The following is a 26,311-nucleotide window of genomic DNA, read 5'->3' as shown; positions in this document are numbered from 1 at the left end:
TCTGCTTGATGGTATCCAATAGAGGTATGTTAACCTCCACTTTCCTCTAGGTCTCCAAAATCTCTTTATCCTCCTCTTCCATATCTTTTCTTTGAATCACTTTTAGAGAATGGAGGAGGGATAGGACACTATTGCAAGTCAGAAGATGTAGTGGTGGAAGAACAAGAAGGTCCAACCAAAAGAAGAAGAAGGTCCACCTGCATCAAATTTCCTTCTTATAGCTGCGTGCTCCTTTTTTCTCTGAGATGTAGCAAGATCATCCTTTTTATCAGGATGAGGCGTAGATGTAGGTTCTGGAGGTTGCACTATGGGTATATGAATCTGCTTCTCAGTTCTTAGGGTGATGGCACTTAACATTTTTTAGATTTTGCACAGTTTGAGATGGTAGTTTGTCAGAGTTTTGAGTCTGTTCTTGGTTGAGCTGTGTAGCCATCTGCCCAATCTGATTAATTAAACTCTGAATGGAAGCTCTTGTCTCCTATTGAAACTGCAAATTTTGTATTGTCATCTGCCTCACTAACTCCTCCATTGTAGGCTCAAAAGAAGTGGAAGGTTAAGGAGCTGGTTGGGCAGGTATATCTTCCTGTTATTGTTGCTTTTGGTATTGCTGGATTGGTGGAGGTACATAGGGTCTACACGGTTCTACAACATTCTGATTCTGTAATGGTGGTGGTGGTTGCTGCCACTGATGTTGTGGAGCACTAGACCATCTCAAATTTCGGTGATTCCTCCACCATGGGTTGTATCTGTTGCTGGAGAAGTTATTATTTTGCTGATGCTGTTGTGGTTGTCTGTTGTTATAGATGTTTGCAACATACGCTTAAGGTGCATCAGAGCCAATATGTTTCTGCAAAGATGGACAAACATATGTATAATGACCACTAGAAGGATAGATACCACATAGACATGCAACAGATGCAAGTTTTTTATTGCCAGCCAGTTGGTTCACCATACTCACAAGAGCATCAAGCTTGCTTTTCCGCTTCTTATTTGTAAATTAGGAAGAATGAGTAGCCACATCACGAATTCCCCTAACGACAATAACATCATTACTTGTGATGAAGTGTTGAGAATTATAAGCCATCTTCTCAATCAAATGCCTAGCCTCAATAGGCGTCATGTCACCAAGCGCTCCACCACTAACAACATCAATCATACTCCTTTCCATGCTATTCAGACCTTCACAAAAGTATTCAAGGAGGAGTTGCTCAAACTTGATGGTGTGGGTAGCTTGCACATAACTTCTTAAATCTCTCCCAATACTCGTACAAGCTTTCACCACCAAGCTGCCTAATCCCAGAGATGTCTTTCCTTATGGTCGTGGCCTTGATGTTGGGAAGAATTTCTTCAAAAACCATATATGAAGATGATCCCAACTAGTGATGGACTTAGGCTGATGGCATATCCCTTGCCATGACCTAGCATATTCATGAAGAATTGGAGACATCTATGGGAGATAGGCCTAGAATCTTCCTCTTGGGCCATCTTAAGCCATAATGAAGATTTAGTAGAGTAAGAATAATTTTGGGCCTTGTATTTTGGGTCAAGTAGTCTAGATTTTTTTTGGGCTTTGTATTAAAGGCTAAGTAGTCTAGATTTTATTTGGGCTTTGTATTATGGGCCTAGTAGTGTAGGATTTCAATTGGGCCTTGTATTTTGGGCCAAGTAGAATAGGATTTTGACCAAACAAGTCAACAAAGGGCCAAGGCCCAAAGTTGACTATGCTTGGATGTCCAAAATGAGTGTGTTGACCAAGAGGCAACATTTTGGCTAAGCTTGGAGAACAAGGGAGAATAATTTCTACCTAGAGATGTGGAAGCTTCCCATTAGAGAGTTTTCCTCCTCGTTAGTGGCCATGTGTCACTCTAGGAATGAAGAGTTTTTCCATAGGTAGTGGCCACTTGTCACTCTTTCATTTGAGAGGATTTTTGCCACTTGTCTCCCTCCTATTGGAGAGGATTTCCCCTTGCTCTCCAAGACAACCAAGGTGGATCTTTTAGGTTAAAGTTTCAACCCGTTTTGAGACACCTTAGCCTATAAATAGAGGTTCTCTCCATCATGTAATCACCTTTGATTTAGAGTAAAGTTATGTTGCCATTTTTGTGCCATACTACTCTTTTAAGGTCACTCTAGGCTAAAGCAACCCAAGTGGCCTCCTCTAGCCACCTTCCTCCAAGAGTTGGCCCAACCTCTATTAGAGAACCCTTAAACACATCTTCCCTCACCATTCAAACACCTAAAATCGTGACAACCTCCACCTTATACCACCACCATTCCGCATCAACTAAAACCTTGAGCATCTAATTCTTGTTGGCTTGGTTGCTTCTAGATTTGGCTTGTCCTAGCTAGAGCATTCCATCATTTGGTATCAAGAGCCCTTGTTCTTCAAAGAGTTAAGTTTCTAGGTTTTGATCCTTTGTTATTTCCTTGTTTTTTAATGCTTTCCTTACTTATCTTGTTGTGTTTTTTTTTTCATCTATCATTTTTTTATAGGAATAAATTGTGACAATTTTGAAACTTAAACTGCATCTAGTCCAATTGTCCAAGAAATACGTAAAAATACTCAAATGAAATCCTTTTGAGTGTAGTTTCAAACAAAAAAAAATCATGTCATTTGGAGTTCTGTGGAGAAAGTTATGAGTAAAACCCTCAACAAAGGTCAAAGTTGCCAACATGTTCTCATTAGCATTTTTCAAGTTCTATTTTGGTAGTTTTGTCTATTATTTTGTGGTTTTTCTTTTTGAGTCATTCATTTCTGTTTTGTTTGGTCTTATATGCTTATTTGTGTCATTTTGATTTTTGATTCCATCCATGTTGTCTAGAGTCATGTTTAGTCCTTTACATGTTTGAGTCATGTTTATTTCCAAGTTTAACCTTTGAAAATTTATCAAAAAATATATATAACTTAGTTTGCAAAACTGCACCATATAAAACCATTTGAGGGTCTTATCTTTGATTTTTTGGGTTCATACTTGCCATTAGATCATTGGCAAGCTCTTAAAAAGAAATTTCCCTATTGTCGTTTCTTGTTTTCAACTCCATTTTGATTCTAGTAGGATTCTCTTCTATTTTGTTTTTCTTGTCTTTGTGGCTTTTAAAACCCATAAATCACCTCTATTCCAAGTGTGTGGTGGTATTATTTTGCACCTTAAAAGAGTGGAAAAAGAAGTGCTAAAAGCTTTTAAGCAAAAGGCCTCAAAAGAGTACTAAAGAGAGCCTAGAAAACTGCTGAAAAATATTGTGTGCTTAGACCACTACCATTGCTTTTGTGGAATCCGTTTTGGAACGTGTTTTGCTCACTGTTTTGGGTTTTTATCTTCACTTTCCAGTGGATAAAAATCTTGGCTATGATGTTAAAAGAGTGGCGTTAGTGCCCCATTTGCTCAAAGTTGCCAAAAGACAAGACCCACCCACTTTTCTTCTAGTAATTTTTGTTTTATGAATCTATTTTAGCACCTTTGATTGTGATTTCTTTTGAGTGCTAAACTTTCTTTCTTAACCTTTAATTTCTTGCTTGTCTTCTTGGATTTCTTAGTTTTTTCATAATTAAATTCCTTTTGCAAAGCCTTTCTTGTTTTTGGACCTTTTTATTGCTTTTATTCCTTGTTTCTACTTGCACAATTTCGGTTTTGGTTACTTTGTGTGGTGTAGATTCCCTTTGTGAGGTGATCCAATATCTTAGAGGTAGCCTTCTAGGTGGTGGAGACCGAAAGGGAGCTTGAAGTCTAGAGTGGTATCCAAAAAGAAAGGAGAGAAACACCTTGGGAGGTAGCTTTGACTAACTCCTAATCTAACACAAGTTAAGAAACTAAGCAAAGACTAACCATATTTTCGTAGTTGCAAACTAAGCGAATGCAATGCACAAGTTCAATCAATTCTGCACCATACAGTGCAATTAGCTAAGCAAAGATTAAACACCAATTAGGAAACTAAGCGTATACCTAATCGCAAGCACAAAACAGATTGAATGTTGAGCCAAATCAAAGCAGCAAAATCACACTTCCAACACAATTACTCACTGCTCTAACCCCTAATCTAACATGAATTAACCGACTAAGCGAAGACCAATCATGGTTTCATAAAAGCGAATTAAGCAAACGCAATGCTCCCATTTAATCATTTCCACGCTACCATAAATTAAGCAAATGTGGCTTAATCAACTAAGCAAATATTAAATACAATTAGGCAACTAAGTGTGTATCCAATTGCAAGCATAGAACATAATTAAATATGGAGCAAGGTTAAAAGAGCGAGATCACCATGAACGACCAACAATCTCAAGGAAAATGAAGCAATTTTGTTAATGACCAACCAAGCACACTTAAGCTAACATTAAAATGAAATTAGCACAACCAAACAGAATTGAAAACATTGAAGTAAATGTGGAAAACATTAAAGTCGAACGATCCTAAAGTGAAGTCGAACGGTGTTATTAGCCAGGTCGAACGGTATAGCAGTCAATGAAGAGGAGAAATGTGAGAAGAGGAGAAATGAAGGAAGATTAAGATGTCGAACGGTACAAGTAAGTAAAAGTGGAACATTATGAAGACAAACAAGCGAATGGAAAATTGCACGAGTTAGTACAGAATATGACCGAACGGTATTACACAAACAGAAGAACGAAGAAGAACAAGTTGAACGGTCTCTAACAGTGAAGCATGTTATAGACCGAACGGTATTACACAAACAGAATGCTAATAAGAATGCAGAAACTACAACACGTTAGTAAAATGAACAAGAACAAGTCGAATAGTTCTAACAGTAAAGTTAGAGACCGAACGGTATAGCAGTCAATGTAGAAACGAAAATGGAAGCCTAATAAAACAAATACTCAAAGCTGGAACAAAATTGCAGAAAACGGAGTTCATAAACAGATTCGGAAATGCATCAAAATTAGAAAAGTGAAACTAGAAAACGAAACATACGAAGCGTCTGGAATGAAATTGAACTGAAATTGAAAAACACAATATTAAACTTGCAGACGAAATTGAAAGAGCTGAAGTAAGTTGAAACACACACATAAAACGAAAATGGCATTGGAATTAAAGACAAGATTCAATACATGAAGAGTTCAAGAAAACAAAACCTAAAACTCCTGATAACTGTTTAAAATGCAGCCTTTCTGACTAAATGCACCCTTTTTGACTTAGAAACTTGCTTTGACTCATGTTTTTGCTTTAGTTTTGTGAATAAGAGAGTTGAGGTTATACTTGATGATTTTATCACCAAATTCCCTTGATTTTGTAGCCTATTTGAATGATTTGAAGGAAGAGTTAAAGTACCAAATAGTTGGAATGCAGAAAAGTCAACCAGAGACCAGAAAACTCAACCGCGAAGCTTGGGCGCCCAGTGGAGGCTTGGGCGCCAGAAATCGATGCCCATCGCCCGGGCGCCCAAAAAGGGGCGCCCGGGCGTCGTGTGTTGTGGATTAGGCCCAGTTTTAGCTCTGTTTCGACTCTTTTGGACTAGGCCCTATTTCTACTCTTTTTCGACTCTATTTAAAGGATCCCGGTGTTCTAGGTTTGGTATCTCTGGCTGAAGCAACACAACAACACACTCTTCTACTCTCTGAAGGCGGATCTGGAGGCGGAAGCTTCCTCTTCTACTCTTAGGGTTTTACTATCTCATGTTTTTTCCATTGTACATCTAGTTTCTCCATCTCTATGGGGAACTAAACTCTATTTGTTGTTGGGGAATGATGTAACCTTGTGAAATCTCATGTATTTGAATTGATTGTTAATCATATATCCTTTATTCATTAATTGTAAGGGAATTCATTTGTTTTAATGATTGCTCTATTTAACTCATTTAGTTGCATGATTTATGAATTGCATGAGTGTCGGGAGGTTCCTTACAATTCAGGTTCTTGTTGAATTCTCTCAAGGGTAATATTTCTCACGGATGAGGGTACGAGTACTTGGTCGTCTTAAGCTCTTGATCTTCAGAATTATTTTCTAGGAACGCTAGGAATTGCACGAACTAGGAATTAAGAAAGGCTTATTGCGCCAAGGGATTGGGTTCTAAGTACTTTAGTGAGTGACGTTAACATTAATGCATAAAGAGGAATTCTTATATACATGAGAGGGAACTTGGTGAAATCTAACCCCAACAACATATTCATCTCATATTAAACAACCTTTGTTCATCTTTGTGTTACTCTACTATTGATCAATTTGCATTCATATTTAATTTTATATCTTTGCATTTGAAACCAACAATCTCATTTTATTTAAGTCTTAATTAATTGAGTATCACACAACTGTTTAGTGCCGAGAGTCCCTTGGGATATGATACTTGGTCTTAACATTTTATATTACTTGTGTGATTCGGTACACTTGCCGATCCATCAACAAGTTTTTGATTTCGTTTCTAGAGATCAAAAATATTGTTAACAAGTGTTTGGCGCCATTGTCGGGAACTCACGGTTTAAACTATTCTAATTGTGTGATTCTTAATTAATTTTGGCTTTATTCTATTTTACTTTATTTTATTTTATTTTATTTTATTTTATTTTCATATCTTTTATTTTTATTTTTATTTTTGTGCTAACAATATTTTCTAGGGTTTTGTGTCTAATGTCTGCAGGATGCAATTAAGAGGAGAAATTAATTATATGGGCACTCAATTCCACCAAAGCCATTTCAACCATTGGTGGGAACCTAACTCAAGCATGGATCAAAGTCAATTTGGGTATGTTGCCGGACAATTTTATAGAGAACCACAACAATAATGGCAGCAACAACCCTCTGTATCAGAAAGATGGGCTAAGATGGATGACACACTTCAACAGATAATGCAGATGTCTGATTCTCATCATAAAAGAAATCAAGCAGCATTCACAAGGATAGGGAGCCAGCTTGATCACATAATTCAGAAGCTAGACGATCTTGGGGGCAATATGGAAGTTAGCCCTAAAGAGGAGTGCAACGCCGTTATCATTGAGAGTAGCAAGTTTTTAGATGAGAGAAAAGAAGAAGAAAGTGTGAGTGAAAAAGAGAAAGATCTAGAGGAAAAGAAAGAAAAAGAAGAAAGTGAGGTAAAAGAAAAGAGAAAAAGAGAGGAAGAAGATGAGAGAAAAATAGAGAGAAAAGAAAAAGAAAGTTTGAGTGAAAAAGAGACAGATATAGAGAAAGAAAAAGAACAGAGTGAGAGAGAAGAAAAGAAAAAAAAGAAAGGAAGAGGATAAGGAAGAAAAGAAAGAATTATATGAAAAACCTCTTCCCTACCCAAAGAATTATTCTAGGGAGGAGGAAAGATAGTTTAAGCAATCCATGGAAATCTTCGAGGAAGTGGAGATTACAATTCCTGTGACTAGGACATTGCAACAGGTCCCTAGTTATGTTAACTTCCTGAAGAAATTCAATAAAAAGAGAAAAAGTCCAGAGGAGGAAACAATTGAGGTACAAAGAAATTGCAGTGTGATCTTGCAGAAGGCATTTCCTCCAAAAGCTAAAGATTTGGGAAGTTTCAATATCCCCTGCACTATTGGGAGTCATGAAAGAGGGAAAGCCTTAATTGATTTAGGGTCCAGTATCAACTTGATGCCCTTATCTGTACTTGAAAAGATTGGTGGTCTTGAAGTCAAGCCTACAAAGGCTGCTGAAGATAAGTTGGTGTGGAGACAGAAAGGAGAACACCAAGATTAAAGTTAGAATTGGGTGATCCAGATTGAGCTTAATGGTGTCAAGCTAGTGACGTTAAAGAAGCGCTTGCTGGGAGGCAACCCAGTCTCTGAATTTTTTATTTTGTTTTATTTAATTTTTTATTTTCTTTTTTCTTTTTTTTAGTTGTGGTTTGGATTTGATTTTGTTTTTGTGTGTTTGAGTTTCTTTTAGGTTATATGCTGCTTCTGATGGTAGTAATGACAACATCTACTGATGGATGCTTCTACAACATCTACTGATGAATGTTGCTATGATGAGCATGATGAATAATAGCATCTACTAATGGATGTTGCGATGGAAGAGGACGGTGACTAGACATCTACTAATGGATGTTACTGATAGTATCTACTGATGGATGCTATGATGATGAAGATTGGTTGAAGCTAGTGACGTTAAAGAAGCGCTTGCTTGGAGGCAACCGAGTGTTTTACAAACTTTTATTTTATTTTATTTTTCTATTTTTGTTTTCTTGTTGTGATTAATTGTATTTTGTTTTTGTTTTATTTTTTATTTTATTTATTGTACTTTGCTTGAATGAACTTCACTGCTTTGATTCAATTGTGATTGTTTTGTGATAAGTATTGCTTTGTGATATTCTAGTGTGGGGATTGATGTTGAGATGATGCATGATGTGTTGATATACAGGTGATAGCTCACAAAGTATGAAACAAGTGCTTGAGGTAAAACTTGATTGAGATACTCAGCAGGATGTTTTTCTGAATTTTAGGTCGCCCAATGACAGAAAAGTCAACCAGAGTGCAGAAAAGTCAACTAGAAAAGTCAACCGCGAAGCTTGGGCGCCAGAAATCGACGCCCACCGCCCGGGCGCCCAAAAAGGGGTGCCCGGGCGTCGTGCGTCGTGGATTAGGCCTAGATTTTGCTTTGTTTCGACTCTTTTGGACTGGGCCCTATTTCTACTCTTTTCTGACTCTATTTAAAGGATCTTGGTGCTCTAGGTTTGGTATCTCTGGCTGGAGCAACACAACAACACACTCTTCTACTCTTTGAAGGCGGATCTGGAGGCGAAAGCTTCCTCTTCTACTCTTAGGGTTTTACTATCTCATGCTTTTCCATTGTACATCTAGTTTCTCCATGTCTATGGGGAACTAAACTCTATTTGTTGTTGGGGAATGATATAACCTTGTGAACTCTCATGTATTTGAATTGATTCTTAATCATATATCCTTTATTCATTAATTGTTAGGGAATTCATCTGTTTTAATGCTTGCTCTATTTAACTCATTTAGTTGCATGATTTATGAATTGCATGAGTGCCGGGAGGTTCCTTACAATTCAGGTTCTTGTTGTAAGGAACCTCTCGGCACTCATGCAATTCATAAACCATGCTACTAAATCGGGCGGCGAGCGGTGGTCTTCCACGCTCAAGCTCGTAGAGGTCGTCTAAGCCTTCTAATCCAGCGCTCAAGCGCCCCCAAAAGGGGCGTCCGGGCGGTGAGCGACACTTCCTGCGCTTAATCTTCCAGAGTACGCCCAAGCCTTTTTCATCTGGCGCTCAAGCGCCCCCAAAAAGGGGCGCCCGGGAGGTGAGCGACATTTCCTATGCTTCAGCCTCAAAAGGGGCACCCAACCCTCAAGCTTATTTCCTTCTGGTGCTTTTTTTGGACCTTTCTGAGTTCTATCTCCTTAGCACTTTATCCTTACTTTCCATATTAACTCATTTTCTATCAAAACAAAGGGAATTAGTCATAAAATCATCAAATTCAACCTCGACTCTCTTATTCACACAACTTAACAGAAAAACATGATTTCAAGCAAGTTTCTAAGCAGAAAATGGTGCATTTAGTATTAAAATTACCTCACAGATAATAGTATTTTCAACCAGTATTAGTGGCCCTCAGGCGTGAGACATAAGAAATTGGCGCTCAGTGCCCTTTTTCTACGCTCAGCGCCCTTTTTCTGCACTCCAGTTGACTGGTTGACTTTTCTGCTTTCTGGTTGACTTTTCTGCACTCTAGTTTACTCTTCTGCATTCTGGTTTACTTTTCTGCATTCTGGTTTACTTTTCTGCATTCTAGTTGACTTTTCTGCATTTTGGCATTGGCTTATATGGGAAAAGAACAAATGGCCTCGATCATGTGTAACAAGCAAGCAAATGATTCAACAGAAAAATTTAGGCAAAATCAATCATGCTTCCAAAGCAATAGCATTCAATCAACAAAAACTTTGGAGTCCAACATCTCACGGGTTAACTCAAGTTCCACAATTTGATAAACATCCTGCCCAGGATATTAATCACAATTGAAATCATACATTTGTTTCAAATAATTATGGATAACCACCATCTATGCTTAAGAACTAAACAATCATTATCTCAACATGCATCATAGAATAATAGAGCAAACACAAAAATATTACTCATCACAAAACAATTTATCACCAAACCATTGCAGCAACTATTCATTCGACCAAGTACATGACTCAATTAAAAATAAAAAAACAAAATAAACAAAGTTCAAACAAGCATAAAAATAAAGTAAAACAAATCCTGATCTCATAACATCCATCAGTAGATGCCATCACTCATCATCAACCTCTGTTATAACAGCATCCATCAGTAGACATTGTCATCTTAATCTTCATCATCATAGCATCCATCAGTAGATGCTTTTAGTAACATCCATCGGTAGATGTCTAATCACAGGGCATCCATCAATAGATGCAAATCATTCTCATCAGCATCCATCAGTAGATGTTGATCTTTCTCATCTTCATCGGCATCCATCAGTAGATGCCATCAGTAGCATCCATCAGTAGACGCTTAATCACATAGCATCCATAAGTAGATGCTGTCATCTGTAAAGCAAAATCAAAATTAAAAGAAAAAGTCAGAAATTGGGTTGCCTTCCAATAAGCGCTTATTTAACGTCACGAGCCTGACACCATTAAGCACAATCTGCATCCATTATGTTGGTGTTCCTTTTGCTTTCATCACACCAACTTATCTGTAGCATCTTCCTGTTCACCATCTTTACCATCCTTGAATAAGGAGTCTCAATCTCAATAACTCCATTCTCTTTGATATCTTTAATCACTTCATGCACAGAGTCTTGGTGAACATGTTTCTAATTGCACTTGAAGTCTGGTGCTCAACGCCCTTAATGGGGCGCCCAAGCGCGTCCTGCGACCTTCTTCAACCTTCTTCTCTTTTGCTCCTAGTACAGATTTTCAAATTTTATCCTGTAAACACTAAAGAACACTACACTACAGCACCCAATTAACACTAAAAGATAGAAAGAAAAAGATAAAAAGATAAAAAGAAAAAAAGAAGAAAAGATGAAAAGATGAAAAGATGAAAAGATAAAAAGATGAAAAGATGAAAAGATAAAAAGATGAAAAGATGAAAAGATAAAAAATGAAAATATAAAAAGATGAAAAGATGAAAAAATGAAAAGATAAAAAGATGAAAAGATAAAAAGATAAAAAAAATTAAAGATAAAGTCTAATCAGTTAACAATCACACAAATAGAATAGTTTAAACCAAGAGTCCCCGACAACGGCGCCAAAAAACTTGTTAACACTCTGGCAAGTGCACCGAATCGTATCAAGTAATAATAAATGGTAAGACCAAGTATGGTTTCCCAAGAGACTCACGACACTAAATAGTTGTGCTTTTGCTTAACCAATTAAGACTAAAAACAATATTTTGGGGGTTTTGAATGCAAAGTGTAGAAAAATAAACATGAATGCAATTTCATCAATTGAGGATAAACACAAAAGTGAGTGGATGATGTTGATAATATGAGATGAATATGTTGTTGGGGTTTAGATTTCACCTATCCACTCTGATGCATATAAGAGTTCTTCTTCTTCATTAAATGTTAATGCCACTTTCTAAATTACCTTAAACTCAATGTCTTAGTGAAGAAAGCCTACTCTTAATTACTAGTTCACAATGTCTTATATCCCCAATAATTAATTATGCATTACATTCGCTCAGAAGCTTAAAGGAAACCAACCCTCCTATCCCTATGTCTAGGTAATATTGCTTTTGGGAGAATTTCCCCAGTTTTAGATTTTCCTATATGTGTCCATATTGACAAAATCAATAATCATGCAATTGAATGAGTTAAACAAAGCATGCATAGAGCGTAGAGGAAAAACACTAACAATTAATGGAGTAAAGCATTTATAATATAAATCAATTCAATACATGAGAGTTTAGAGGTTACATCTTCCCCAACAACAAATAAAGTTTAGTTCACCATAATCACGGAGAAACTAGATGAACAATGGAATGGAAGAGATAGAAAAACCCTAGAAACTGAAGAGGAGACTCCCGTATTCCCAAATGTGCCTCCAAAGGAGCAAAATGTGTGTTTATGTGGTTATTCCATCAAGAGATACATTCCATAGGACGTCCAACTCCTTAAATAGACTAGAAAAATAACAGAAAACAGGTTCAAGCCCACTAAATAACAAAAAACGGGTCCAAGCCCACTTCGTCGACGCTCAGCGCCCCAAAAAGGGCGCCAAGCGGTAGTTGCGGCACTAAACTGACGCTCAGCGGTGGCGCTCAGGCGTGAGACAGAAGAAATTGGCGCTCAGCGCCCTTTTTCTGCGCTATGGGTGACTGGTTGACTTTTCTGCATTCTAGTTGACTTTTCTGCATTTCAACTCTTTGGTACTTTAATTCTTCTTTCAAATCATTCCAATAGCCTACAAAATAAAGGGAATTTAGTGATAAAATCATCAAGTATAACCCCAACTCTCTTATTCACAAAACTAAAGCAAAAACATGAGTTAAAGCAAATTTCTAAGTCAAACATGATGCATTTAGTATCAAAATTACATCACAGATAACGGTATTTTCAATCGTTATCAACATGTTGAGGGTGAGAATTAGGGAGGAAGAATATATCATCATCTCTAGGTTTCTAAGTGGTCTTAATCTTGAGATTAGGGATAGAGTAGAATTGTTGCCCTACCAAGACTTAAATGACTTGGTACAAATTTTCATAAAGGTAGAGCAACAACTCTTAAGAAAATGTTTGAAAGTTTTCCACTCTAACTCTAGTGTTAAGAAAGACTACAAGAAGGAGGGTAAGCAAGTGGTAGAAGAAGAACCCTCTAGCAATCTAGGGAGGGAGAAGAGAGAAGAAAAAGAGAAAGAGAGACCAAGGGTGGGAACATCATCTCACACTCACACTAGTGAAATTAAGTGTTTTAAGTGTCTTGGTAGAAGTCACATTGCATCACAATGCCCCACCTAAAAGACCATGATCTTAAGGGGTATTGATGTATATAATAGCCAAGATAAGGAAAGTGAGAGTGAGAGTGAGAGAAGTGGTGCAAAGAAACAAGAAGAAGACGCAAGTGAGGATGCCCATCTTTGTGAGGGAGAACTTATTATGATAAGAAGCATTCTCCATAATCAACCTAGTTCACAAGAGCATACACAAAAAGATAACATCTTCCACACTAGATGTAAAATCTTAGACAAAACATGTTCCCTTGTTGTGGATAGTGGCTCATGTTCAAATTGTTGTAGCACTAGGTTGGTTAGCAAGCTTGGATTAACTACATTTCCTCATCCTCAATCTTATAAACTTCAACGGATCAATAAGGACAAGGAAATGAAAGTTAATCAACAAGTAATGATCAAGCTTTGTGACATAGTACCTATGGATGCTTGTCACATTTTGTTGGGTGGGCCTTGGCTTTTTGATAGAAAATATTTACATAATGGCCACACCAATGAGATAACCATCACTCACAATAAAAAGAAGTTTGTACTTCATCCTCTCACACCTTCTCAAGTGGAAGAGGATCAAGTACAATTGAGAAAGAAAATAGAAAAAGAAAGAGAAAAAGAAGGTAAAAAGAAAATAAAAAACACCATTTGTTCTAAATATCAATGCCTGATGCACAAGTCTCAAGAATGCCCCAACAAGAAAATTATGATGTTAAGGGCCAAAAGCTTGTGTAAAAGTGTAAAGGAGTCCTTGTCATCTTCCACTAGAAGCATGTCAAGAAAAGACCTAAAGCATCCTTGTGTGGGAAATAAAATTTTCAAGAAAAATGCTCCTACTTTCCAAGACTTTAATCATTCATTTGATTTAAGGTGTATCCTTATTGGGAGCTATATCCTTCACATACTCACTATTATAAAACTTCTTCTAACTTGTGTTATAAAATGGGTATTTGACCCTGGTGGAAAAATAAGGAAGAATTGAAGATTATGAAGAAAAGGAAGTTGTCTTTAGCCCATGTTGAAGATTTGAGGGAAAATCCTTTTCAAGAGGGAGGAGATGATGGCATACCCCTTGTCCTGACCTAGCACATTCATGAAGATTTGGAGACTGATAACGGTTGAAAATATTGTTATTTGTGATGTAATTTTGATACTAAATGCAACCTTTTTGACTTAGAAGCTTGCTTTAACTCATGTTTTTGCTTTAGTTTTGTGAATAAGAGAGTTGAGGTTATACTTGATGATTTTATCACTAAATTCCCTTGATTTTGTAGGCTATTGGAATGATTTGAAGGAAGAGTTAAAGTACCAAAGAGTTGGAATGCAAAAAAGTCAACCAAAGTGCAAAAAAGTCAACCAGAATGCAGAAGAGTCAACTAGAGTGTAGAAAAGTCAACCACAATGTAGTCTGCGAGGCTTGGGCGCCCCTCAGAGGGGGCTTGAGCGCCAGCAAGTGTCGCAGCACGCCTGGGCGCCCTTCCAGGGACGCCCGAGCGTCGTGTGTCGTGGATTAGGCCTAGTTTTTGCTTTGTTTCGAATCTTTTAGACCGGGCCCTGTTTCTACTCTTTTCCGACTCTATTTAAAGGATCCTGACACTCTAGGTTTTGTATCTTTGATGGCTTGAGCACAAAAACACACTTTTCACCCCTTGGGGGTAGATTTGGGGATGGTGACAGCTCTCCTCTTCTCTTTCTAGGGTTTTTCTATCTCTTTCATTCTTTCATTCCATTGTAATTCTATTTGTTGTTGGGGGATGATGTAACCTTGTGAAATCTCATGTATTTGAATAGATTCTTAATAATATATGTTTTTTTCATTAATTGTTAGAGTGATTCATATGTTACAACGCTTGCTTTGCTTAACTCATTCATTAGCATGATTTATGAATTGCATGAGTGCTGGGAGGTTCCTTACAATTCAGGTTCTTGTTGAATTACTTCCAAGAGTAATATTTCTCAGGGATGAGGGTATGAGTCTTGGTCGTCTTAAAGCTCTTGATCTTCACATTTAATTACTAAGAATGCTAGGAATTGCATGAACTGGTGATTAAGGACATGCTTATTTCGCCGAGGGATTGGGTTTAAGTAATTTAGTGAGTGACGTTGACATTAATGAAAGAAGAAAAATTTTTATATACATGAGAGTAAATTAGGTGAAATCTAAACCCCAACAACATCTTCATCTCATATTATCAACTTCATCCATTCATTCTTGTGTTTAGCCTCAATTGATTAAATTGCATTCATGTTTATTTTATTGCATTTGCATTCAAAAACCCCAAAAATATGTTCTTTAGAGTCTTAATTATTTGAGTAATCACATAACTGTTTAGTGTCGTGAGTCTCTTGGGATACGATACTTGGTCTTACCATTTTATATTACTTGTGCGATTCGGTACACTTGTCGATCCATCAACAGAGACATATATTAAAGATGGGCCTAGACTCTTTCTCTTGGGCCATCTTAAGCCATAATGAAGATTTAGTAGAGTAAGATTAATTTTGGATCTTGTATTTTGGGTCAAGTAGTCTAGATTTTATTTGGGTTTTGTATTATGGGCCTAGTAGTGTAGGATTTCAATTGGGCCTTGTATTTTGGGCCAAGTAGAATAGGATTTTGACCAAAGAAGTCAACAAAGGGCCAAGGCCCATAATTGACTATGATTGGATGCCCAAAATGGGTGTGTTGACCAAGGGGTCAACCTTTTGGCTAAGCTTGGAGAACAAGGGAATATATCTTAGTGACATGATGCAGGTCAGCCTATATTTCATTTGTGATGCTAATATGTGCAAGGCTTTCCCTACCACCCTAAAGGAAGCAACCCTAGAGTGGTGGACCAATTTCCCACCCTAATCCATAGATTGCTTTGATACCTTAACCCATGCTTTCACCGCACAGATTGCAACCAGCTGCCTGCATCACCTTACCTCATTCACCCTCTTGAACATCTGGTAGGAGGGTGACAAGTTCATCCAAGCCTTTATCGATTAATTCAGCAAGGTGGTTTTAAACATGAAAAAATTAGAATCCATAGGTCGTGCTCACTTATATGGTCATGACCTTGAAGCCATGATCGTTCATTGATGACTTATTAATTAAGGTCGTACCCGAATCAAATTAATATGCAATGGAAGTGCAGTATAATGCAGAGTGATCCCTACGTTGTCTCTCAAGGACCAAATCTGGTTCAGGCAATACCTCAAACATGTAGTTCAATGGGGGTTTTGAACAGATTTGTGAATGGAAATCAACTAAACAACTAACGTAGATTAAACACATAGAGCTTGGCATTAGTTCGATTGCAATTGTTTCCAATCCTTAATTAGAAATAATAACCCGCTCCTCTCAACCCTAATCCAACGCAAATTAACCAACTAAGCAAAGGTTAATCCCGTTTTTAAAAATGCGAATTAAGCAAAAACAATTGAACATGATTAACCAATTCTACGCACACAAATTAGGAAACTGAACATGTACGTAATTTGAAAATCACATAACAGATTAACATTATGTAAGGCAACCATAGCAGAATAACAAATACAGTGCAGTAATCTCATGGAAACAATGCAGCCTCACTAATCACCAACCGAGAAAATTAAGCTGTCATTATTTACAAAACGAAAAACACAATGCAGTAGCAACAACAAAAGAAAGCAAAGTCCAATAGAAAATAAAACCCTAAACGAATTCAAACATAAAACGAAATTCGAACTAGAATTGATATTCAACTAGAAAACGAAATACAATTTGAAATTGCAATCAGAAATGAAAATGAAGTGAAGACTATAGAAAACAAAATTGTAAACGAATTGGAAAATCACATTAAAAAGGTACAGGAGAAGAAAAACACACAATATCTAAATGAAACTAAAATGGAATTCAAATAGAATGTGTTCATACAGAGATGGAAAACGAAAATCAAACCTAAAACCAGAGAAACCTAATGTTCACGTCCCAAGCTTCTAAAAATGAAAATCACTTATGCATGAAGCCTCGACTAGCATGTAAGAGATGAGGCTTAGGCAAACAAAGTATATGCGTCTGGAGGCGGTCAAGCATTATCGAAAAAGGGAAAGGACGACAAGCATGCAAGCTACCGTATAACCTATCAAAAAGAAGGGGAATGACTAGGAGGTATCCCTACCCAAGGAGCACAGGTCGACAAAGTTCTCGTAGTATACCCCACTCAACGCCCCAAGGTCCTAGATTTTGGAGGAAGCACTACAGGCAGACCTTACCCCCTAGCTAAGAAAATCTCAGCATCCACCCAATGCACACATGACCAAGTATTGCAAGTTTCATCACAACCACAATCGTACCACCGATAAATGTGTTAAACTACGAGATAAAGTAGAAGAGTTGATTCGTGCTGGTCAGGTTAGACCTTTTATGCAACATAAGGATGAGGGGAATTCTTCTTCAAGGTATTGAAGGTACCACGACTGAAGGTACCATATGTGGCACAAGACCCTTCGGTCCTACTAATTATAATCTTTGATTGAGTTATTGAAAGTAAAGTGGTACTGTTTACCAAATTCCTAGTGTTGGGTAGCTCATAGCCAATAAGACGACTACTAGATGCTCTATGAATAGATCAGCTAGTTAGACACAAAAAATCGGGTACTATGTTTCCTAAACCAAATACTGCACCTACCTGAATAACAACATTGGTCATTAAGCCAGGGTACCGCCTGCCGGTATCTCCTTGTGCCTGTCAAGAAAATTCTCGTGTTGGATAACTTAGTCAAAAACAAGTCTAGTGTCTCATAGGTAAGTTTGCCATTAGGCCTCTAGTCCAATGAGCCCATAATTGTGGCCCATTCAAATGGGCCCATGGTTAACGAGGTATGCCTATAAATATTATTTTAATTGTTATTTGACTTTTTTTTTCATTAATTCAAATTTGATCAGAATCTCTGACCAAATACTATTTTGAGCGTCGGAAAATCTTCTATCGGTATCCCACTATTCAGATGGAGACAAAGGAGGCTTTTAAGACATATGTGTGTGTGTGTATATATATATATATATATATATATATATATATATATATATATATATATATATATATATATATATATATATATATATATATATAGGGGTTTGCTAACTTGTGTACGCTCTTTTTTCAGTTGGTACAATTTAGCAATGTGTACTAAGTTTTAGTAGACAAAAATACTCTCATATATTATGGATTTTAAGCTCTAAGGTCAAGGGTATTTGAATAAGTTTCATTCTCAAAACTAAAAAAAAAACAAGAAACCCCCAAACCTTTACTCACCTCCCTCATTCCTCTCAACCCTTTCTCTTTCATCTCTCTCACTCTAACATTTTCTCCGGCATCTCTATTATAGCCCCAACTGAAAAAATCAGAAACACTCGCGGTTAAACAATTTGCCTTTGTAAAGAGTTGAGTCATTGGCATATTTGCCTTCAGGCAAAGATTCATTCAAGATCTCTTCAATTTCATCATCTTCACTAACCTCTCTAATTTCATCATTTGCGGATGTTGAATCATCATCTCTAAAAAAAACCCTCCAAGCTAATTACCAATTCCTTCGGATGTCATTATGCTTGTAAAAATTAGATAAGACAAAGATTATAAAATGAAAACTCATTACAAAATCATTTTTTGTAAGAAATTGTTTAACAGCGAGTGTTTCTGATTTTTTTTTCCAAGCGAATTACCAATTCCTTCGGATGTCATTATGCTTGTGAAAATTAGATATAATTAGATAAGACAAAAATTATAAAATGAAAACTCATTATAAAATCAATTTTTGTAAGAAATTGTTTAACATCGAGTGTTTTTTATTTTTTCAGGTGAGACTACCATAGGGTGACAGAGAAAATGTTGGAGTGAGAGAGATGAAAGAAGAATGAGGGAGGTGAGTAAGTGTTTGGGGGTTTCTTGTTTTGTTTTTTAATTTTGAGAATGAAAATTATTCAAATACCATTGACTTTAAAACTTAGAATCTATAATATATGAAAGTATTTTTGTCTATTAAAATTCGGTACACATTGTTAAAATGTACCAACTAAAAAAAGAGACGTACGCAAGTTAGCAAATCTCATATATATATATATATATATATATATATATATATATATATATATATATATATATATATATATATATATATATATATATATATATATATATATTATAAATTATTTAAAGATAATAAAAGAAAATATATGTTTGTATTAACAGGGATCGAACAAAATTGCATGTAAAGGATTGTGTGAGAAATGCCTTTTCTTGTATGTAAAAAGACATTTAAACATATAAATTATAATGCTGTTAACAGCAGACGATGAAGCATTATTTGTTCAAGTATGTTTTAACTTGAGAAGAGTCAGCTTGACATTTTTACAACTCACGAATCCAAGAATAAAACCTGACTATTTAAGCATCATTTAAACACAAAACATCATTTAATATACAAAAACATTCCCCTTTCCAATTAAAAGAAATACGGGATAAAAAATAAAATGCCAAAAATACCGAGAACAAATAAGGCAAAGGATTGATAAGATTTTTATATTAAATGATAATTCTAGTTTACTAAACAGAGTAGGCTTATGGTGACATATAGTGAGGATCAGAGTAGCCTTAATGACTAATAGCGTAGAGCATGTGTCCAATTTATAGAACTTTACTTATCATAGAGTTTTGATTGATTTAGAAACAATTCAACATCATCCACAATATTTAATAATATACTGAATAAGTGTTCAAAATTGGACTAAATTAATGTAAAGAGAACAATATAGAATTTAAGTACCCGTTACCACTACAAAAATTTATATTTTTACCGGGGTTTTTTCAAATATTACCGGCGGTTTTAACCCCTGCAAATCATATTTCCCGCGGTTGGAAAAATCGGTGGGAAAACGTCCGTCACCAAGCAAGTACCGGCGGTTCTGAAAAAATCGCCAGTATTAGCGGGGGTTTCCAGAAACCGCCGGAATTTCCATGGGTTTTGTAGAAACCGCCGGAATTAGTTGGGGTTTTATGAAAACCGCCGGGAATAGCGGGGCTACTCAAAAACCGCCGGAACTAGCTGGGGTTATCTCAAAACCGCCCCTATTTTTTATGGTTTAGTTTACCGGGGTTTTAAAACCGCCGGGAAATTGTATAGTTCATTTTTTTTATTGTAATAAAATTAGATTATAATAAAAGTGATTTTATTGACAAAGCAAACAATAAATTAATATGAACTAAAATTTAATAATATTTTATAAAATAAACTACATTGTTCAACCTAATATCATTCATATAACTAATTGTTCATACATAAAAATTAAAAAGAAACAGGTTCATTATGTTCAATATAGATGTTCAATACTAAAAGTATGACTCATAAAAGTATTCAATAACAATATCTAATTTTTGTCTTCATTACATCCATTGTTTGGCCCACTCCCTTGATCAGATACATACAATATAACATAATAGTTAGTCGATAATATATTTAATAAAAAAATCATACAAATAAATTTAACAATTAAAAAAATCATATGTGCAACATACTCCTAGTGTTTACATGATCATATAAAACACCATTTCAGGTCCACATGTATCCCCTTCATCACCCTTCAGTGTATCTTTTCAATCTTTCAATTAGTTTCCAGTCTCATGTATGACATTCAATTAATCGAGAAATCATTTTATTTTTGAACAGAGGTGAAATGGATTAATTTTTTAACTTCGTAATAATGACTTCTTTTATTTTATTCAATAGAATTTAGAAGCAATAATTTGGGGATGACCTGCTTCTTATTATATCTTTTCTACTATATAATATAAAATAATAATCAGTTTTACAAATTTGTATTTGATAATTTAAAATTAAAAACATGTATATATAATATAATTTGTAAAGAGGGTATTGCTACTGTTTTTATCAGTGAAGAGTAGTATATTATCCAGTATAATATAATCAGATTATATCCCAGTTCTGAGTTGGATTAAATTTTGAGATTATTTATAATTTCAAAGACTGAATTCACATTATAACTTATATTTTTAATTCCCTTTCTTTTTATTTATCTATTTAATTTTTTATCTTGTTAGATTATTTCTTACCCTGCTTTCTTAAGACATTAATTCTGAGGTGATTTAAGAGGAAGTGACTATGTGTTGAGTGCGTCCCACACTAATCTTATATTTTGCTATATCACATAATGATAAATAACCTTTTTATCATCACGTCAATGATATTTTCATAGCTATATATATATATATATATATATATATATATATATATATATATATATATATATATATATATTCAACAAATGAAACACTGATATAAATACTGTAAATTTAATTATATCAGTTGTGTCAAATTATATGTACAGTACACACATGCATTTCTAAGATCAAGAATATGGTTGACATTTGCAGGAACAACTTGAACAAGAAATAGATAGGGATATTCTTACCAGCAGCTGTAGTCTCACCAAGAATATCCTTGAATTGGTGTGAATCAAGTTTAGGACCTGAACAAAGCATTGAATAGAATAACCTGCAAAGGGAGGGAAGTTTACCATATATCAAGCTAGAATCCTTTATCTGACAAAAATGTTCTTGCTATCACAATGTCTCTACCTATTAATTATATTAGAAAAATAATTACAAATTTGACACTTCATATTGTTTTCTTAAAAAAATATTTTTCATATATTTTATTACTGTTTTTTGTGTTGCCAATTAATATCCTAAATTAGTAGTTAAAGAGTTAAAAATATATAATGAAAATATGACGAGTTGATGATATTAAATAATTAAAGGAAAAATATATTGATAAAATATAAATAATACGGGAATGAATCAGATAATAAAGTTGTTTTTATTAAAGATAGAAAAGATAGGAGAAACGTCTAATTACAGTAATTAACCGATAGTAGCTTACGAACTTGAATCACTACAGCTATAAAATCACAAGGTTCCTTTCATCAATTCCCAAATGGAACAAACTTCATTAAGCCACAAGGTCCCAAGCAACTTCCATCCACTACTTTTTGCCATGCAAATTTTGTCCTTGTTCATTTTATTTATTTTCGGAACACAGCCCAAGATGTTGAAGATAATGCTCTAAATACTTGCAATAAGAATTTAGTTAAATAAAATATCACCAAAATATCAGAAAAGATGAATTTAATTAAAAACTATAAAACCAAAACCAACGGAGAAGATTTAAATAAAATACCTCTTCATCTGAATCACTAGTACTTGAGGTCTTAACAGGCTGCTTAGACACAGGCACTGACTTGGCATTGGAAACCTTTTTGGCAGCCTTCTTCTGGAAACACAGAGACATTGGGTTTGTTTAAGTTCAATATCTGATTTACTTGATAAAAACAATCACAAACAACTAATCATTTGACTTCCAGAACATGAACCAAAAAGCACTATTAAAAGATAAATAAAATTAGTAAATTTACATTGTCTTCATTAGAGGTGCTATCATCAGAATCAAAACTATCAACTTTCTTCTTTGACACAGCAGGCTTTGACACAGCAGTTGCAGAGGGCTTGACATCCTGTATATTAACAATTATAAGAACAGAACATAACGCCCAATAACAAATTTATAAGAGTAAAATAAGGTCAGTTATCAATTGCATCCAATCACCCACAACTTACATCGTCTTCATCAGAGTCTTCACTTGAATCATCGTCTGATGAAGCAGGCAGCTTTGTAGTTGCAGATATTTTCTTTTTCTAATATTATCAAGCAAGTAAACCACGAGACAAAAAACAGAAAATTATTGCACAATGTTCCCACATATATTGGCGAAATAAAGATTGTCCAAACAAAAACACACTGAACAATCTACTTGATATAATTTCTTATTTTAATTCCAGATAAAATATACAACAATTTGGTGATGTCCCACTGAGTATAAAACTTACATCGTCCTCATCAGAGCTGCTATCAGAATCAGAATCAGAACTTCCACTTGGCTGAGTTTTCTTGTTAGAAGAAGTTATATTCTTTGCTGCAGCAGGGACCGCCTTAGTTTTTGGAACCTTAAAACAATATGGAAAAAAGAGGAACCGTAAATATTTCAACAAACAAAAATCCCAAATACTGAGTTGGTTTTCTCCAGTTGAGACATGATGAAACGTGTTACTCACATCATCCTCGTTAGAGGATTCCTCAGATAAATCAGAAGAGCTTGCAGCTGCAGCTGGCTTGCCTTTCTTTGCAGAGGCAGTTACAGAGCCATTCTTGGCAGCAGGTTTCTGAAACCAAAAAGAAAAAAGATGACAAAGCCCATAAAAATACAAATGTGAGTGATATTTCAACTGACGTAAAATTTATATTCTGGACCAAATAACAATAAAAAATAGTGAGAAACGATAACAATCACATGAAAGTTAGGCCTACTAATGCATGAAACCATGAATATAAAAAAACAGTAATTATATTCTCAATAACTCTGTCTACAATTCAACAACTTATTTTTCTAAAGAACGAGTAGCAACGTCAAAATCCTGAAACTCCTCATATCACCTTCTTGATTTTCGGGGTTTGTCACAAAAAGAAGAAAACAAAGCTAAACAAAAACCAACTATAAACTAACACTGAAACCAAATACCAAATTCATAAAACATGCATCATGTAAATAGAGAAGAAAAAAGCTTTTTGAAGCCATTCCACACTCAAGTATTTGACTTACTAATGAATGAATAAGTGAACTAACATTATTCTTACAATGTACAACAATCAAACACATATATGGGATGTACCTTTCACAGGGATCTCTTCATCACTTTCACTTTCCTCATCACTCTCGCTATCATCATCCATATACAATTTTCAATGATGGAAATTATCACATAATCAGATAAGAAAAAACAAGTCATTATTTCCATAACAAATTTACCATTATCTTGACCTTTCACTGGAAGATCCTCCTCCTCCTCTTCTTCACTATCTACTCAAATTACACAAAACAAAAACATGCTTGACTATAAAAACATGCCATAGTGTATGCTTTCTAGGTTGAGGACTAGTCTCCTTGAAGAAAAAAGGTTGTCTTGCGAGTTGCAATACACAAACACATCAATAGTTCAATGAAAATGAAACTGAACATTCAGCCACAACATACGTGTTTGTATTATTGCATTGTAAAAGAACACTCAAAGTAAGTATACAGAGAGGTATGTGAACAAATTACAGCTACAGTCAACGAGCTAGGTCCCATATCAAGACAATTTTCCTTAAGTGACATGATATCTGACCACTGGATTTCCATTTTTCTCTTTAGTTTGCCTTCAAGAACTTCCCAAACTAGATTTCGTTTAACGAAGTAACATTTTGCCACTAAATCACCCTCATGTTTTAATTTATACTGCCACAAAGAGAGACATCCTTGAGTTATTTAAAACTCAATGAAAATAATAGTTTCCCAAAATTCTAGAGACAAGTAGTTATATCTAGAATAGACCTTCCACGAAGCAATTCTTAAAAGTGAAGCTGGGAAATTTGAAGCCTTAAGCTTTTAAACAAAGCTTGATGCAGCCGCAGCCGGACTTTCCCTTTTCAAACTAGAGCTTAAATTTTCATTTTGTGTATATGCAATAAAAGGTAAGTCATGAAACTCGTTAGTAGAACCATGAAAAACTTTGAGTGAAGCAAGAAATGGTGAGTCACAAAAACCCTTAAAAAAGAAAAAGAAAACCCTTTCAACCTCTTTTCTTCAAGACGGAACTATGTTTTCACAGTTTGGGTGGCGCAATGTTGCTCGTGGTAGCGGATTGCAATTTTTGGTTGTTTGCAGGTGCTGATTTGTGATTTGTGGTTGATCTATTCGTAGACTGTGGTGGTGATTTAGGGCTTTGCGTTTTGATTCAATGAGGGAACAAAAATGACGTTGTTGTTGATTCTGATGACTCACGGTGATCGATACAGGCGCGAGGTGGTGGCTGGAAGGTGAAGAAGATGGAGATCTAATGAAGGTGGCGCAGTGAATGACGGCGTGAAGGAGATGGTGGCCGACAAAGATGAAGAGTCGAAGTGGAAATGAAGAGTTGAAGTGGAGATGAAGAGATGAACTCAAAACGGCAGTGAAGGAAAATAAAAACGCGCTAAGGAAGGCAGATTAGGTTAACCAAAATAATATTTTACTCCGAAAGTGATTTTTTTTAAAAATATTTATAACTTAACTGCGGTTTCACGAAACCGCCAAAACTTAGCGGAGGTTTCCCAAACCGCCGGAAATAAACCTCTGGTAAAATTGAATGTTTTTGTAGTGTACACATATTGTCTAAATTAAAGAAGAATTTATAATTCACAAAGATTTTATAATATTTGACATTTGCTAAGCAAAATAAACATAAAAAGATTGTGGAAAAAATCTTGTGTGGATGACCAATAACCAAAAAAAATATATATAATTAAGACTAATGTATCCTTAGATAAATTAAAATTGAAACTTAAAATCTCCTCATCAAGCCTAACCTATCAAGAATTCACACACCTTTCTTTCCTACAATGAGGAGTATTTAATAAGCAAATTATCAACAACAGGCAAGTTAAGTTAGCTATCCTTGAATTGGGTTTCAAGTTCCTTGTTTCCGCAAGATATTTCGAGCTAAACAAAAGGTGCAAGAACCACTTGAGAATCTTCCATTGTTTATCCAAAAGAAGCACTAATTGCATTTTGTAGGGGACCCCAACCATGCTTACATAAAATAATGACCCCAACAAAAGGGATAGGCGTCCCCCACTGAAGGCTCCCTTGTAGTTTCATAGCAATTATGTTAATTAAACTCCCCATGTTTTGTAATAAATAAATAAAATAAATAAATTTCCAAGTTATATTATTATGCACACAACAAAGTGGGTCCCTATTAGTGTCTTTCCAATATTTGAGCCAGATCATATACTAGCCGTTGAATTCCTTTTCCCCCCACAGACCAAAATCATGCTATTACAACCCATAAAATACTATCTTCTTTTTCCATCAACTATACCCTACAGGGTGGTTTTGAGCTTGCATTTCAATTCAATACATTCAACTACTGTACTTAAATCGTTGAAATATTTCGATTTTAATGTTATGATTAATATTATACATAATTATTTTTTGTTTTTTATTAATGTACCGTTATAAAAGCAGAATTTAATTATCATACACTGTTTAGTAACAAAAAAGCAGGTTTTAAATGACATCTAAGACCATCATTAATATTTTCTTTTTTGTAATTTGAAGAATATTTGAATTAACTGTAAAAGATGTTTAAAGAGGACAGCAAAAGTTTATCTGCTTTTGTTGTAAGAATAACATGTTCCCACATTGAAATGATGTTAATAACTGTTGTTCCAGCATAATCTCATTTATTGTTAACTTCAATTATATATGTTTGAAACGTATAGTTGCTTTTTCTGTGTTTTCTTTTTCTTGAAATCTTGT

At 35.3% G+C, this 26,311-nt stretch overlaps 1 protein-coding gene and 1 non-coding gene across 2 annotated transcripts; one reads left to right on the top strand and one right to left on the bottom strand.

The window, feature by feature from the left end:
* Positions 1-997: 997 nt before the first annotated feature.
* Positions 998-23,139, bottom strand: LOC128193729 (uncharacterized). Its single transcript, XM_052867814.1, has 7 exons — positions 23,028-23,139; positions 22,803-22,919; positions 22,533-22,610; positions 22,331-22,429; positions 22,096-22,188; positions 21,248-21,411; positions 998-1,179 (listed from the first exon to the last, which is right to left on the bottom strand). The coding sequence occupies exons 2-7, from the start codon at positions 22,811-22,813 to the stop codon at positions 998-1,000; spliced, it is 627 nt and encodes a 208-aa protein (XP_052723774.1). The 5' UTR covers positions 22,814-22,919; positions 23,028-23,139.
* On the top strand, positions 1,213-1,319 carry LOC128193848 (small nucleolar RNA R71). The gene has a single exon (XR_008245157.1). It is a non-coding gene; the product is annotated as a small nucleolar RNA R71 (small nucleolar RNA).
* Positions 23,140-26,311: the final 3,172 nt, after the last annotated feature.

Source organism: Vigna angularis, chromosome 8, assembly GCF_016808095.1.
Source record: "Vigna angularis cultivar LongXiaoDou No.4 chromosome 8, ASM1680809v1, whole genome shotgun sequence".
NCBI classification, from domain to species: Eukaryota; Viridiplantae; Streptophyta; class Magnoliopsida; order Fabales; family Fabaceae; genus Vigna; species Vigna angularis.
This window is presented reverse-complemented; position numbering and strand designations above follow the sequence as displayed.

Coding starts and splice junctions, on each gene's coding strand:
- LOC128193729 (XM_052867814.1), bottom strand. Junction 22,430..22,532: donor AAGACTCTGATGAAGACGAT/GTAAGTTGTGGG, acceptor GTTAATATACAG/GATGTCAAGCCCTCTGCAAC. Junction 1,180..21,247: donor GATCTTAGAAATGCATGTGT/GTACTGTACATA, acceptor ACTTTTGTGAAG/GTCTGAATAGCATGGAAAGG.